At 33.8% G+C, this 17,679-nt stretch overlaps 1 protein-coding gene across 2 annotated transcripts in view; it reads right to left on the bottom strand.

Annotated features, from left to right (window-relative positions):
- Positions 1–17,679, bottom strand: part of LOC111516694 (probable multidrug resistance-associated protein lethal(2)03659) — a 231,046-nt gene that overhangs the window by 108,583 nt on the left and 104,784 nt on the right. For both annotated transcript variants that reach the window (XM_074179379.1, XM_074179373.1), the window contains exon 6: positions 8,848–9,140. In XM_074179379.1, coding sequence (XP_074035480.1) covers positions 8,848–9,140 — 293 coding nt within the window. The remainder of the gene's footprint in view (positions 1–8,847; positions 9,141–17,679) is intronic.

The raw sequence follows: 17,679 nt of genomic DNA, 5'->3' as shown, positions 1-17,679 counted from the left end.
GGTCTCGTGAAAGTTACGCGTCGCACCGTAAATAAAAATCGCTTCAATTTTTTCTTCCAATGGAAGACAGTTGACCATTTTTAGAGATTGTTGACGTGATACCTTTCTACTAGTAAAACCGAAAACTAAACGGCAATGATGTTCATGGTCGTACTGACATTTTTTGTCGTTTTTATAAACAAATAATAACTCAACAAACCTTATCGGGTTGTTGGAATTGCCATATGGCGGACAAAAAGAATATTTCCAGAAATATCGATATTAATGTGTTTGTCTTCAGAAAATTGTTAAATGTTTCGCCATTTTGTAGTAGATGAAGATATTGACTTCATATTCTAGGGTTGTGGAGTATTCGTCAGGAGCTTCAAAATGATGTGTCACAAGACCCTCCTTTCCTTTTAATTTTTTTCCCAGATGGCGCCCAGTCGCCATCTTGAAAGTTTCATTTATCAATTTCATATAAATCTTTCAAATCGGCCCAGTAGGTAGTTACGTCTGGGGTACCACAAGGTTCTAATCTTGGACCTCTTTTATTTTTAATTTTTATTAATGATTTGGCGACGTCTTTCAATATTCATAGCCTACTATTTGCAGACGACCTGAAACTATATTATAAAATCGACTTCGGTTGATAACTGGTTATCACGAATGTGGATACTAACAATCGAAACGTCGTGACGTAACTTGGTTTGGAATCTTTCAATTTCTATTTTTATTTTTCATTTTTGTTAATGATATTTTTTAATTTTCAGCTTTTATTAATATTTCAATTTTTTATTTTCTGGTTGTAGCTTAAATGTTATTTTCTTGTAATTTCAGTTTTTTGTTTTTAATAAAAACTGTTATTTTTGGTGAATATTTTAATTGTTTTTAGTGATTTCAAATCAATTTATATTATATTAGACAATGGAAGTCCGAACTGATGAAGTGTACAGCATGAATTAGACGTAATTAAACTTTGGTGTAATAATAATCGTCTACAACTGAACGTATCCAAATGTAAAATAATATTATTTTTCTACACCCGTACTCTAACAATACACTTATATGACCATAATCCGTTTCATAATGATATCCATTATGATACAGATTTTTCATAACGATACAGATTATCAACCAATAGAAACCCATAATTTTTCAATCAAGAATCCTGTTCCTTTGGTTGTCCTAGATTCTAACCTAAGTAACTAATTGCTTTATTTGTCAAAATCAGTTTTCATATTACCTACCTATATTATCAAAATGTCTGAAAACAGCGATATAGAAGGAATACCATCGACTCCAATATTTTTAAAAGATCAGATTAATTACAGTTGTTATATTCAATATAAATATAATTAGAATCTTTATAGTTTTCATATATCCATGATAATACCATTAAGTTTGTGTTTTTTTTTTGAAAATATGAGTTAATTACTGTAAATGTGTTCAATACAAATATAATATTTATAGTTTTTCATTATTTATCGGGTTTAGAAAAAATAACGTATACAACTCTCATGTAATGGTTATTAATACACTCGCATATACCATACAAAACTCGCCTTCGGCTCGTTTCGTATCCCGGTTAATGCTCGTGTCTTAATAATCATCATTACATGATCGTTGCATAATATACTATTACAATATAAAAGCGAACTTTAATGTACGATTATTCAATCAACAAAACTACAATCAACCGCGGACATGAGATAAAATATTTTCGTACAACATATGACAGTAAATTAACATTTACAACACATACAGTGTCACCATTAAAGTGCGCACCATATGGGAAACTTTTATTTCGAAAAGTTTCAATGAAGTTTAACTTCGGCACTTGTTTGTGCTTTAAACTTAACTTAAAATGATGTGACCAACTGCGACCCACTGACGTTCAGTGTTTGTCGAATTTAACTATTTTTTTGAAGAAAATTGAAAAAGTGCATTTCTAGATCGAATTTAACAAAAAGTTACTTGAAAAAGTTATGTCTAAGGCAATTTTATATCCATATGCCAAATTTTATGCAACTAGGATAAAGTTTTGCTTATTTTTGACAGATATCCCCTTCATTTTAAAAAAAAAGTTTGGTTAATTGTCATCAATTCATGTATATATAACAAACTCATCATGGACTTTAACTTTTCTGATAAAATTTTACTTATACCTACATTTTTAGAGAGAAATTAAAAGTGTGCTATAAAAATTTTAACATGACTGGTGCAAAGTTTCAATCACTTGGCTATTTTCTTAAACAAACGTCAGTACCTTCAATTTTGAAAAAGCAGACACAACTCAAAAACTGCAATAAGTATTAATAAAATTACAAGAGTTGAAATTACATTAAAATTTCAATATTCAGTATTTACAGATAATTTATAAACACTAACTAGGGCTGTAAGGATGCTTAATCACGTTTATTAAAATTTTTACGTAGGTCTTGACAAACAAAATGCATGCTATGGTAGTGTCAAGTTGTTGATTTACTTTTGAAATTTTTAACAGTTCTTGTTGCAATAATGTTGTCTCTTCAGGAAACAATCGAAATAGTTTTAATATGTGGTGAGAATACACCATACCGGCAAGTAGCTAACATTTTTAATGAACGGCATCCAGGAAATGTTCAACATACTACTGTGTCAAGGATAATGTCGAAATTCAGAGAAACAGAATCCGTAGCAAATCAATTTAAGAAAAAGCACACTTCAAGTAAATATGATGAGGAGGCCCAACTTAACATTTGTTCAAAAGTTATTGAACACGGGCAAACGAGCATAACCGATATTATAAAAAATACCGATTACAAGAGAGAAAGTGTTAGAAAAATTTTATTAAAGAATGAATTTTGGCCTTACAAGCCAAAATTTATGAACACATTGAAAGAACGAGATTTTGATTTCCGTTTGGGGTTTTCATTCTGGTTTCAAGGAGAGAGAGAAGAAAATGTAAAGTTTCCGTATAAAATTTTATGGACAGATGAGGCAACGTTCTCTTCAAATGAAACGGTAAGTTCTCAAAATTGCCGATGGTGGGCCCAAGAAAATCCCAATTTCACAGTTGAATGTGGTGATCAGTATTCCTTTGAAACTAATGTATGGTGTGGGATACTTAACGACCAAATAATTGGGCCATTTTCCGTTAGGGAAAATTTATCATCCGTCGGTTATCTCAACTTTTTAAATAATGAGGTTAGTGAAGTTTTAGAAAATATGCCTTTAAATATTGAATACGACCTATGGTATCACCTTGATGGCGCACCAATACATCACATGGTTACTGTAAAACAGTCCCTCCAACAAATGTTCAGAGTCAAAATTATTGGAACATTATTGGGAACATTATTGGCCAACTAGAACACCCGACTTGACGCCTTTGGACTTTTTCATCTGGAAAATACCATTGGCGAGTGCTGTGCAAATATAAATCTCCGATTCATTAAAAATGCAGTTACAGATGTCAGTAGAAGGACCATAATTTGTATTGAACGTGGAGGACGACATACTGAAATGTAGGCTATAAGTGTTTGACAACCTCATATAGAATAAGTAATTTTTTGTACCCATTTGTATTTTCTATAATATTATTGTTGTTCAAAATTTATAATAATAATAATAGTTCTATCGAAATTATTTGCATTTTTTTTACTTGCTTCTGCTTTTTCGAAATCAAAGGTTTTTTTATGAAAATAGCCAAGTGATTGAAACTTTGCACCAGTCATGTTAACATTTTTATAGCACATTTTTAATTTCTCTCTAAAAATGTCCGTATAAGTAAAAATTTATCAGAAAAGTTAAACTCCATAATGAGTTTGTTATGTATACATGAATTGATGACAATTAACCGAACTTTTTTTTTAAAATAAAGGGGATATCTGTCTAAAATAAGCGAAACGTTAAGTTCATCCTAGTTGCATAAAATTTGGCATATGGATATAAAATTGCCGTAGACCCAACTTTTTCAAATAACTTTTTGTTAAATTCGATCTAGAAATGCACTTTTTCAATTAAAAAAAAAAAGTTGAATTTGACAAACACTGAACGTCAGTGGGTCGCAGTTGGCCGCATCATTTTAAGTTAAATTCAAAGCACAAACAAGTGCCGAAGTTAAACTCCATTGAAACTTTTCGAAATAAAAGTTTCCCATATGGTGCGCACTTTAATGGTGACACTGTATAAGGGGTATGACTGCTGATGCAAATAAGATGCGTGAATTCATTTAGTGAAATGGCAACCACTTCAAAAGTATTTCCACCTCAAAATTACTATATTTTGCGTATGCCAGATCTAAGTTAGAGTATGACTCTGTGTTATGGAATCCAGTTTACGACTACCAAAAAACATCAATTGAAAGGAAGTTTCTAAATTACTTATGCCTAAAAGTTGATGATCAATACCCCACGAGAGGCATCGATCATAACATATTGTTGACACGATTTGATATGACTTCTTTGGAAAATAGGAGAGTTATCCTTGGTATACAATTCCTGCATAAATTACTGAACAACAATATTGACAGTACGGTTCTTTTACCCGAGATCAATTTCTTAGTACCAAGAAGTGAAGGTCAACACAATCTGAAATTCTATTGCGAAGCATCACGCACAAATATTATGCTACAATCACCATTTTATGTGCAGTAGCTTCAATGAAATCTGTGAACACTGCGATATTCATTTCGACTCTCTGAACGCATATTGGTATCTTGTATCCACAATCACTTTTAATAATACTATAAATAACATTTGTGTCAGCTACACTGCTTATTTGTAACTTTTTGTGTTATATACTTAATTTTGCATTCCTCTTTCGAAATTCTACTTATACGAATATTTTATATTATATACTTTGTTTTAGCATTTACTTTTATACATTTCTATATTCCATCATTTTTAATAATTATTTCATATTACTCTGTAATAATACCATTTCCTGTAACTGAGTACTCCTGTTGGAAATAAATCACCTTTTTTTACTTCAAAATAAAGTATTCATGCATTAATTTCATTATCTCAAATTTCAATTTTTTGAGTTGACCCGTTCAAAAAATAAAAGGGGAGTGGGGGACTTTAAACAAATGCACTGTAGATGAGCTAATGCCCCGTAATGTATCACCGAATAAGCATTGCTTGTTGCGAGATGAGCCGATTATCTCAGAAACAGGAATCGTGGCTGTCAGACCAATGCCGAAGCCTTCGAAAAAGGTAAAAATTGAAAGAAAATAGTAGTAGAAAGAAACCCATTGGAAAAAGAAGGAAATATGACAAAAATGAAAAAAAAAAAACATAATTTACTGGCGATCTGAGTTCGGCGATTTCCGGCAAAACTACAAGTCCTATCGAAAAAAGTTGGGAATAAAGTTATAGGTAATAGAAAGTTCTACAACTTTTGTATTCAATTTTTTTTCACAAAACTTCAAAATTCATACGAAAAATACAAATAACCGAATTTTTGTTTTTTTATTTTTATGTTCTACACAAAAATTTTTTCTTCGCCAAATATTGTGAATAAACACGCTGTGATTTTTTTATTCTAAAATATTTATTTTTACCCCTTATTCTGACATAATGTCGAAAAAGTACCCTCATTTTCAATCGAAAATTCTCTCATCAAAATATCTGTTTAAAAAAAATATCGGTGGTGTAAAAAATACATAACCATTGCAAATTCTCTCAGAACATACAAAAGACCAAAAAAAACTGGAATCCGATTTTTTTGTATCATTCTGTTGAATTTTGAGCTATTCATTAAACTTTCCATTTGACAAGTGGACCAACGCATTCTGACGGTATTGTACATGTCGTGTCTGGTGGTTTTTTTACCGCACAAAGTAATTTGGCAGAAAAATGAAACGATGAAAGAGATCATGAATAAAAATTTGCGCTATGTAGAAAAACATTACGCAGCAAATAGCTCTATAATTTCTGATGGGAACCCCAATATTGGAAAATCAGTTACTGTGACAACAGTACCAGCAGCTAATTCAACTAAAAGAGGAGAATGTAGTCGCTAAAAAGTCTCAGACAATGTTCCAGAGTTCAATTATCAAAACCCTACAAAAATACCATTTTTACGTGAAAAATGTTTATGTAACGAGAAAAAGAAGGAAAAAATAATAAAAACATTCATTGAAAGATCACAGTCACAAGGATTTTACTGTAAAAATGTAGATGCTGACATAATTAAGAACTCAAAAGAAAATGCCAGAGATACTAATGTGGGCCAAGATATAGATCATTTGGTACTTTTCTATCAATTAAATTCAAATAATCATAATATTCATTTTCTCTAGCCATATTTACGAATATTCCTCCCACAGATCATTCTAATGTATTATTGCAAAAAATGTAACCAAGAAGGTTGATTAAATTTCTTTTTTTATTTGTATTGTATGAATGCGAGAAAATTATCATCCACAAACCCTGTTCTGTTCATTTAATGTTGTATTTTGTTGTCAGGAGACAGTATATACAGTGTGTAACAACGAAAACTTAACAGAGCCGTTTTTGAATTTAAAAAGTGAGATTTTTAAAAAAAGTTCGGACACGTCGATTTCTAATTAAAGGAGGACACCTTTCGGACTAATCAGATTTTTTGTAGTACGCACCCCATCGGAGGGGTGCGTCCGACGACCCTTATTTAGATGGGGAAAATAGGTCGACAACACCTTGTTTTAAAGGTCTTTCGAATACCTTTACAACTCTGTTAAAAAAAAATTTGTAACGATTAGTTTTCGAGATAATTTGAAGATTTAAAGGTATTTTTATTGAGTTCAACTCTTTTTAAAATAAATCAAATTGTTTTTAAGGTACAATTTACGTTCAGAACTTTCATAAAAAAATAAATTTTTGCTTTTTATGACAACCTGCTAATACGTATCCATTTGATGTCGTAAAAAAGTAAGAATTATTTGTTTATTACGAGAAGAATTTTTCGGGGGATAGGGTTGGTTACCATCCTTACGTTTTAGGTAAATTGAGTGGCACCTCCTTATGAAGGTTGCCTTTTGACGTGGATATTTTATGCTTCTGATAAAAAAGTGAATCATACTAAAAACTTACCTACACAACGAATACAACCTGCTGATGACACAGAAAAATTTAAAAAACTGTTTTAGGGTTAATAAATCCCAATAATTGTTTTTAAAGCACACACAAAAAAAGGAACACCTAATAAGGGTAACTTACATAGGAAATTTAGAGTAAATGTTCAAAATGTACGCCATTTTGCTCCATGCAACAATAAAGATTTTGTTCGAAATTTGCTCTTACATTATTCAACATCTCAGGAGTTATAACTCGGCATTCATCAATAATTCTATGACGTAATTCATCCAAATTGGCTGGCTGTGTAGCATAAACTTTAGACTTCAAATATCCCCACGAAAAGTAGTCCAGTGGTGTTAAATCCGGTGATTGTGCTGGCCATTCAATTGGACCTCTTCTGCCAATCCATTGTCCTTCAAAATGTTTATTCAAAAAATTTCGAACCTGCTGGGCTTGGATCCTGTTCAATTATTTCAACTATACGAGGTTGTATTGCCTCTCCAAGAAGTTGTAAATAAGAATCACCGGTTGAATTTCCATCAATGAAAAATGGACCTATAATATGATTGCCTAATATTCCGGCCCAGACATTCACCTTTTGGGGATGTTGGGTATGTATTTCTGCGAATTGTCTTGGGTTTTTATCCGACCAATAACGGCAATTTTGACGGTTCACGCAACCATTTAAATAAAATGAGCTTTCGTCCGAAAAACAGATGCTATAAAGCAGCTCGGGATTTTGCATTAATCTCTAACTCATGCCCTCACAAAACTCCTGTCTTCGGTCAAAATCATCCTCATTGAGTTCATGAACAAGTTTAATTTTGTAAGGATGGAATTTGTGGTTTTTAAGGATTCTCCATGCGCTCATATGGCTTATTCCGGCCATTGCTGATAAACCTCTGGTACTTAACCTGTGATTGGCGATGACTTGACCAATCACTCCAATCGCATTATCGTCATTCACTACCCTTCTCTGAACATTTCTTTTCTTATTTAAAGCCGAACCTGTCTCCCTGAATTTTGTGACCAAATCCAGAACGTGATTTCTGCTTAGGTGTTTACCAGAGTTTTGCTCATTAAATAAAATTGATGTTCTATAAGCATTTTGCTCGTTGCCAAAAAATAAAGCAATAACTCAAACCCTTTCAGCCGTAGTGTAAGGCATTTTTAAACAAATAACAATACACGACCCGTTTAAACAAAACAATCGAACGATGTACTAATGAAAACTGGAAGAAGAGGAGTGGGTATTGATTTTAAAAAAGGGATTTTATTTAACAAAAAACTGATAAGAAGAACTGCTCGAATTTTTTTTATTCAGGCATACAAGTTACCGAGTGGTCTGTCTAATGTATTATTAACATGGCCATTTGAACTTCAAATTATCTCGAAAACTAATCGTTACAAAAATTTTCTTTCAACAGAGTTGTAAAGGTATTCGAAAGACCTTTAATACAAGGTGCCACTCGACCTACTTTCCCTATCTAAATAATGGTCGTCGGACGCACCCCTCCGAGGGGGTGCGTACTACAAAAAATCTGATTAGTCTAAAAGGTGTCCCCCTTGAGTTAAAAATCGACGTGTCCGAGCTTTTTTTAAAAATCTTACTTTTTATATTCAAAAACGGCTCTGTTAAGTTTTCGTTGTTACACACTGTATATATTTTTACGTTTTTTCTATCAGTGGAGAGTATTAAAGAATGAACAAAGTTATATGATTTCGGAAATTATCTCTGTAATTGCTCTTTGAGTGACATGGATGAAGGGATGAATAAAAAAAAAATTTAAAACTTTTGTCTAAATTCATCTGTGAATTCACTAACCTGTGCTGTGATACTTTGGCCAGATAAAGCCATGGATACCAGAGTGGCAAAAAGGGCAAATCTGTTGCTGAACAAACTGAACGCCATGAAAATTGCCCGTACATACGCACCTCTTCGTATGATTCGGATTTCTGCTTTTCTCGCAAATGTGACCAATTTCTCGAAAGGCTTTTCCCAGGCATACATTTTGATAACTTGTATTCCACTAATGACTTCATTCATTAGTCTTATCCTTTCGTCCGTCTTCATTGCTATTCTTTTTCTGAATCTAGCTGATAGACTCCCAACATAAACTGTAAAATTATTATAAAATATATTAATATAATGATGATCATCAACTAACGAAGAGAGAAACATTATCATGAAAACCTGAATTCAACTAACTTTGAGTCTCTGGGGATGTTACCATGATTAGCCTGTTTACAGATCATCTTAGCACGATGATCGACAAAAAAAAGATATATGGAGGTAGTGTGGTCGAGTTGAGTCGACTAAGGTTCAAGTCGGTAGTTGTTGATGTACTATGAAAGATGCAGAAGAATTGACTTCATTCTATCATCCAAATTACCGCAAGAAATGAACATGAAAACTGTCATCGATCTCTATTGACTTGGCTAAAAGCCTTACAATCAACCACCTTCCCTCTATCTATCGCTACCCTTTTATTTATTTCATTTCCCAAAAATTACAGTAAATAATCTCCAATCCATATTCTAATACATTATGAAATTTATATAAAACAAACATAAACTCTAACGAATAACTCTATAACTATTTACAGCTGAATGTCTGTTTCATTTCAATGCATAGTGATTCTATTCTTGCTGTTATTTGCAATTACATGTATTCACTACCATATAATAATAATAATAATACATTTATTACCCATCAAAGAAAAAAAACAGAAGAATATACAGTAGTGGTGGTGCTATTAATTGACATTCTGATGAATAAATGGCTGGACTTATTGGTTCAGATAACGGTTGAAAACCGTTTCTGTTCTTCCACCAATGCCAAAGAGATATTTACAGTTTTAACAGATAGCAATACATTAACGAAACTAAATGAGTAAAGATAAGTAAATAAAGAGAAGGAGAGGAAAGGAAAGCATAAGAAGGTAAGGGTTAGAGAGAGAGAGCAGAGCAATTTTTGAGAACTTCACTGAATACTTAGTTAGGTAGTTTTTGAATTTGGATTTGAATACCAGCGGCGATAGTTGTAGGTATGATCCATCCAGTTTATGCAAATTATTTATGCAGACTGCCATATTGTAGGAAAAGGACCGTTTGTATATTTCTTTACAGTGTGATGGTATAGAAAGAATGGTTTGTTTACGAATATTCAAATTATGGATGTCCGTTCTATAAGAGAGTTTTTCATGTAGATAAGGTGGAGTCTTTGATTTAAATATATTATGAAACTGGCAAGCTATATGATGAGGTCTTTTGATAAAAAGTGTCTTTGAGGAAAAATTAGCTTTAGAGAAGCGTATGCGATTCTCAATTTATTAGTAACGTGTTCTTTGAAGCGAAGTGTTGTATCAACTGTAAGTCCCAAATTTTCAACAATAAGTTTCAATAGGTATTTTTTTGTCTCCAATTTTGAATATAACGTCATCAGACAAAAAATCTGAAGCATTATCATTTCCAAAAAGTAGAGCCATCGACTTGTTAGGATTGATTTACAGTCCTTGATCAACAGATACCTTGTGCAAGGAAATCAAATCGTGATTGATAGACTCCGTGGCAGCTACCAAATCCGAGTATCTAAAAGAGAAGTAGATCTGCGTATCGTCCACATAGAGATGATATTTACAAAATTTGAGTACGTCAACGAAGGTTGAGGTATAAACAGTGAACAGTAGGGGTCCTAAAATACTTCCTTGAGGAACACCTGATATAACTTCCAACGGTGTAGAAAGCTCGTTATTAAGTTTAACAACTTTCAATCTATCACTTAAGTACGATCTCATAAGAGCATGAGCTGAAATACTGAATCTGAAATAATGTAGCATTGACAACAACATATCATGCTTTATCAAGTCGAAGGCTTTTGAATAGTCGAGAAGAATGAGCGCACTCATTTTACTTTTGTCAATAGCCTCAATTAAATCGTCATTTGTTACAATTTTCATGTTCACTATGATTGGGGAGATCATTGTCCATCCTTCAGTTCTATAGCGTCAAGCTGACAGCCTGCCCTTCATCCTTCTTGTTCATCCCTCACCACATTTTCTTCCCATCACAAACCTTATCCATTCGCTATTTCTTCCGTTCTCTCCTATCAGTGCTATCTCTTCATTTTCCCTTTTCCCTTCGACATTGTTTGCGTGTCTGAACACTGGCAGACTGAAAATAATCTGTCCATCATCAACTTAGATAGCTACCTCATGGCAGCTTATTATTGCAGGACTCGTTTAAGTAGAGGTGGCACTGCAATTTATACAAAATCGGGACTAAGATATCTGACCTTAGACTTGTCTGCATTCAACGCAGAACAAAATGCCGAATTTTGTGCAATAGTTCTGATTGATATTAAACTAGTCGTTTTAACAGTTTACAGATCACCAAAAGGCAATGTAGAGGATTTTTTGGAGAGTTTTGAAGGTGCCATTGGTGTGGCGGCAGAGTCTGGTTTGGATGTAGTTATAACGGGTGATATAAATATCGATCTAAATCATTTATCACCCTCTGGTAAAAAATTAAAAGATTTATTGACATCCTTTGGTTTCGCAGCTACTATTAATGATTACACCAGAGTAACAGCTACATCGGCTTCCTGCATTGACAACATTTTTACCAACTTGAACAACCATGTTTTCACGGCTGGTGTCTGGGAACCATGTATTTCAGATCACAGAGCACAAGTAATTGCTATAAATAGAAAAAAAAACCTTTTTCCAAATAAACCTTTAGTTAAAAGGTTTTTTTCAAAAAATGGCATATGTAGGCTAAGAAATTCCCTCTTAAATATGGACTGGTCTATTTTTGAAACCAATCGAGATGTTAACTACTTATCTCATTTTATAACAAACACCTTTAGACAGCTGATCGTTGATATTTTTCCTCTGAAAAAATGCCGTGAAAAAGTCAGGAAATCTCCAGTAAATTGGTTTGATGATTCTTTGAGGGAAAAAAGAGACAAACTCTCCACTCTCAAAGCTATTTCAGAGGTCAGCAAAAAACCTGTCGACATTGCTGTCTTCAGGAGTTTCAAGAAAGATTATAATAAACAATTAAAAAACAGCAAAAGATTAGCTTATGACAATTTCATTTCGTCAGCTAAGAATAAGTGTAAAGCGTCATGGAAGATTGTAAATTTCGAAAGAAATAAAAATAAAAATGCAAGCAACCTCCAAGATGACTCCTTGTCTGCTGAGACTTTCAATGAATTTTTTGTTGAAATTGCCGCTAACATAATAAAGTCAATTCCTGCAACGGCGGACACGGAACTCTTAAACTATCGTAATTTCCCTACCCCAAACAGTTCATTCTTTCTATCTCCGGTCACAGAACATGAAGTCCTAACTACCATAAATAGTCTAAACAACTCAGGTTGCTTGGATTCTTACGAACTGAACAGCTTCGTCATCAAGGAAGTAGCTGATATAATTGTAAAGCATATCACCTCCCTCATAAATCTGATTTTCTTGTCCGGTATCTACCCGGATGCTTTCAAAATATCAAAAGTCTTACCTCTTCATAAAAAAGGGAACCTTTCGGATACGAATAATTATCGACCAATAACTATCATCTCTATCTTCAGTAAAATAATCGAGACTCTCCTGAAACAGCGTCTATACAACTATTTTGAACAAAACAGGTTTTTTACCCACTCACAATTCGGATTCAGAAGAGAGAGATCAACATCGCAAGCTGTTCTCAAGGTGGTGAGTGATGTGATCGAGGGCCTTGAGGAGGGCAAAATAACCGCCATCACACTCTGCGACCTATCTAAGGCGTTTGATTGCATCTTTCACTCTATTCTTCTGGATAAGCTGCAGTTCTATGGAATAAGAGGTGTAGCTTTATCGCTCATTGCCTCATATTTAACAAATCGTTTACAAGCTGTCACATATAACAGCTGTACATCTAATTATAAACCTATCAAACATGGAGTGCCCCAGGGCTCAGTCCTCGGCCCTCTATTATTCATCATTTACATCAATGATCTACCTAATTTTTTACATCCCTATAAGTCAGTTTTATTTGCTGACGATACTACGCTCATCTTTTCAGGTGACACCTTGCCGGATTTGCAACAGTCTGTAAAAATTTCACTCTCAAGTGCTCAAACGTGGTTTTCATTAAATAAACTAAAACTGAATAATGAAAAAACAAAGAATCTCACCTTTTGTTTGTCTAGCACTATGTCGAGTGATAACAGTATGAAATTGTTAGGCATAAACATAGATAGTAAATTATCTTGGCAAAATCATACGGATGACCTACGAGGTAAATTGGCCAGCTCAATTTTTTTGCTTCGTCAACTGAAGCCAATTACAAGTTTTCCAACACTCAAAAATGTATATTTTTCATTATTTCACTCTGTCATTACTTATGGGATTGTACTCTGGGGGAACGCCTCTAGTGCTGTAGATATTTTCCGACTTCAAAAAAAAGCAATCAGGATACTTGCCAATGTGAGTTTTCGTGATCACTGCCAGCCCCTTTTTGTCCAATTACGCATATTGCCTTTGCCTTCATTATTCATTTTCTCGGTTCTGCTCGAGATCCACAAAAATCGAATGTGTCTGCGCAAACAATCCGATATTCACAATCATTATACCAGAGCTGCAGGCAATATTCGTACTGATCGTTTTCGCTTAACCAAATCACAGAAAAACTCTCTAAATTATAATCTTTACAACCTGTTACCGCAGAAATACAAAATCCTATCAAACAATAAATTCAAGAAGCGCTTAAAAGAATTTTTACTAACTAATTGTTTTTATTCTGTCAGTGATTTCATGGATCATTTTCGACATCGCTAGTGTATTTCTATGGAATGCACTCGCCACTGCGACACTTGACAATAGCTAGTAGTAGTGTACTATATTTTAAAATTTTATTTTATCTTATTTTGTTTCTCTATGTGTTGTACTCTTTTTAGATATCATTTGGACTTACTACAAACATTATGTAATGTAAGGTAGTCAATAAACTTTCATTCATTCATTCATTCTTATATTCCTTCCATTCACGTCATCCAGTCCTATCTCCATCCATGCCTCTTTCTATCACATGCTCAGCCATTTCAGGCTCACCATAGCCGCAGAAACATGAAAACCCCGGGCTCAGGTTAAACCTGGCAAGGTATCCCGGGAAGTTACCATATTTCTAACAATGGTTCATTACATAAGCCCTTATATACCATCCTTGTAGGTAATACAGGGGCGTAGCTACCGCCGTATCAGCCGTATCAATTATACGGGGCCCCCAAACCAACGGGGCCCCCAAACCACGAGATTGAAAACAAACAAATTATTTTTTCCCGTTTAAAAGTTGGCAACATCCTACACTACATCGGTTATTACCGTTGGCTGCGGGATTTCCCCGTTTCAGTCATATACTTCAACGGGGACGCCCCCGTAAAGTAATATGTGTTTATTGAAGTGTTTAATTTAATTGTGCATCACTTTGTAATACAATACAAACAATTTGTTTGATTAAATAGTGTTATAGTCCGTCCATAATTTGTTGATAGCTCACTGCAAGTTTGACCCTCATTAGAGAACTGAAATACAGAGAGGACAGCTAATATGATATAATAACAAAAACCAAATTAAAACTGGCAGTTTAAGATGTTTTCGACTAACCCACCTTGTATCTGAAGAAATACAATACAGCTATAAAACTTTTAATCCGATTATGTAGGTATTTTGAGTGGAAATGAGTGACCAGTGTCGTAGAGTATATGATTAAAACATTAGTTACTTTAAATAAATAAATATATTAATATTCTTGAACTGTAGGTACTGTAAACTGTATTTTTATTTTAAAAAAATTTCTTTATTTTATTCAAAAATAATAAGTTACTTGCAATTTGTAAAAGATACATTTATTTAATTAATACCTATTTTTAAATGATATAAACTACGATTACTTACAAAACTATTCAAATTCAAAATAAACAGGATCATCTTCGGAATCCGAGTCGTCTTGCAGGTTAATAATTAGCGGTTGTGTCTCTACAGTCCCATCAATTATATTGTCAAGATCCCACATTTTTTGTTCTTCTTCTATTGCATGTCTTACTGCATCTCGCCAATTTTGTTCTGTAATATGTTGTAAAGACTCATATAACAATTCACGTACAGCTTGTATTTTATATGACGTATTTTTTCTAGTCACATAGCTTTTCATTTGTGCCCAAATGAGTTCAATTGGATTTAATTCGCAGTGGTAGGGTGAAAGTCTAAGAACTGTGATGTTTCGTCTTTCCGCCATTTTGTCAACTACGTATTTCTTGAACTTAGATTTGTGTTGCCGGGCAATTTTTAAAAGTTCTGCTCTAACCATTCCATCTTCGTAAGACAGGGACTTATTCCGCAGCCAGTCAATGATATCCTGTTTCTTCCACGCAGTCGTTGGAAGTCTTTCAACTAGTCGTGAATGATAAGGTGCATTATCTAATACTATAATTGAGTTTGGTGGTATATGTTCAATCATCTGCTCAAAATACTCTTCGAAAACATCAGCTGTCATCTCCTCGTGATAGTCTTTTGTGCTTTTGGATTCAAATTCCAACAAACCATGCTTAGCAAATCCTTTTTCACTGCCAATGTGAGAAACTATTAATCTACTGCCTTCACCAGAGGGTGGGGAAATACCAGTAGACCAACCTTCCATAAAGGCTTGCCTGGAGCTTGATATATTTTTATCTGTCCAAATTTTTGTGAGAGTATGACCTGCGTTTACCCACGTTTACCCAAATTTATGAAAACTTTTTTATTTTTTAACAATTGTATTTTCAGATTCTCCTGAAGCACATTCTTCATCAGATGTCCATCCAGATATCGAAGAAACCGAAGTGCATCCTTCATCAGATATCCATCCAAAAATAGAAGAAACCCAAGCACATTCTTCATCAGATATCCATCCGGAAATAGAAGAAACCAAAATTGACGATTCTTTGATATCTGAAGATTGTAATATAGTTTCATCAGATAGAGGAAATTTTTGAATAGAACTAGCCGATACTTGATGAAAATCCATATTAAAAAAACTAATCAATAGAGTTTATTGTATGATTTTCACTATAAGGGTTTTACAAAAGCCGCGACACGAGTTTCGTTATACAATAGCTTCTTCAAGCATAACTGGTTATGCTTGATATGGGCGTTTTGAATCACTGTTCAATCATCTGCTCAAAATACTCTTCGAAAACATCAGCTGTCATCTTCTCGTGATAGTCTTTTGTGCTTTTGGATTCAAATTCCAACAAACCATGCTTAGCAAATCCTTTTTCACTGACAATGTGAGACTATTAATCTACTGCCTTTACCAGAGGGTGGGGAAATACCAGTAGACCAACCTTCCATAAAGGCTTGCCTGGAGCTTGATATATTTTTATCTGTCCAAATTTTTGTGAGAGTATGACCTGCGTTTACCCACGTTTCGTCCTGATAGTAAATTGGCCTTCCTTCAGCCCGAAATTTTCGTATATATCTTAGATACTTTCTTCTCCAACATATTATCTCTTCCCGGTAATCAAAAGTGATTTTCGGTCTGATTTCTCCCACCGGAAATTTAATTCTTTTAAAACTTGCCACAATTTGGTTCGTCCGACATGAGGCAAATCCGGGTCGTCTCTAACTTCTTGTAAAATTTTGTTTAAGTTGGGTATTTCTTTTTTGTAAAAAAATTCGTGAATTTTCCTTCGAATACCATTTTTGGCAAATTCATCAATTTCTATAGGTTTTCTCCCCCTCTTTAAGTATTCGTTTGTATTTGGGTTAGCTATACCTTTTTTTTCTTTCTGATAGGAACCTATATATTGTTGACTCCCCTACGCCCGTCATGTTGGCACAACTCTTGATTATGTTCTGAACAGTGTTTGTGGGATTCTGAGAAACCAGAGTATTGTGAACGTTCAAAACAATAGTCTTCTCTCTTGGTGAATAGACAGACTTACTGACTGTACGCAACAGTACCGGTGTAAAACTTGATGATGTTGGTGATGATGACGAAGCCATCGCAAGCAATCAAACAAAACAAGCAGGAACGAAAGGTACGTATATGTTTGTAGGAATATGAAAAAAAGTTACTCACGCACTGCACAAAATTCGCAAAATAAATATTAGAGACGTTAATTACTGCCGTAGACGCCGAAACACCAACGAGCCGTAAATTAAATGCGATTAAAAAATGTACTAAACCAAAAATTATTTTCGTTCGTAACAACTTCACCCTTTCAAGGCAAGTTTCGAATATAAACTGAAGCTTTATATTTAATGAATAAACACCTCAGGAACCTCCGCCTATGATTTTACGAGTTATACGACCGTTTTATGACTTGGGCCCTCATTTTGTGCTATCGACAAATTATGAACGGACTATAGTAGAGATTTTAAAAAAATAATGAGTGAAAGGAAAAGAGATTATCCCAGCGGAGCTACGAAAAGAAAAAATATACAGAAAAGGGAGAGGTCATAAAAAAAGTGCCCAAAATTTCTTCATTTTTCCAGACACCTTCTGTAAGTATTATCCCTAAGTAAAAATTTTACTATCCAACCCATTTATCTCATCTACCTGGGGGATTACTATTAATATTTTTGTGATAGCGATTGAGTTTCCGATGATTGTATTCCATAGTAAAATCATTTACAAT

This window comes from Leptinotarsa decemlineata, unplaced genomic scaffold, assembly GCF_025532065.1.
Source record: "Leptinotarsa decemlineata unplaced genomic scaffold, Ldec_3_MD MMD2_P_RNA_scaffold_14, whole genome shotgun sequence".
NCBI lineage: Eukaryota > Metazoa > Arthropoda > Insecta > Coleoptera > Chrysomelidae > Leptinotarsa > Leptinotarsa decemlineata.
Note: the sequence above shows the minus strand (reverse complement) of the source record. Positions and strands in the feature narration are given on the sequence as shown.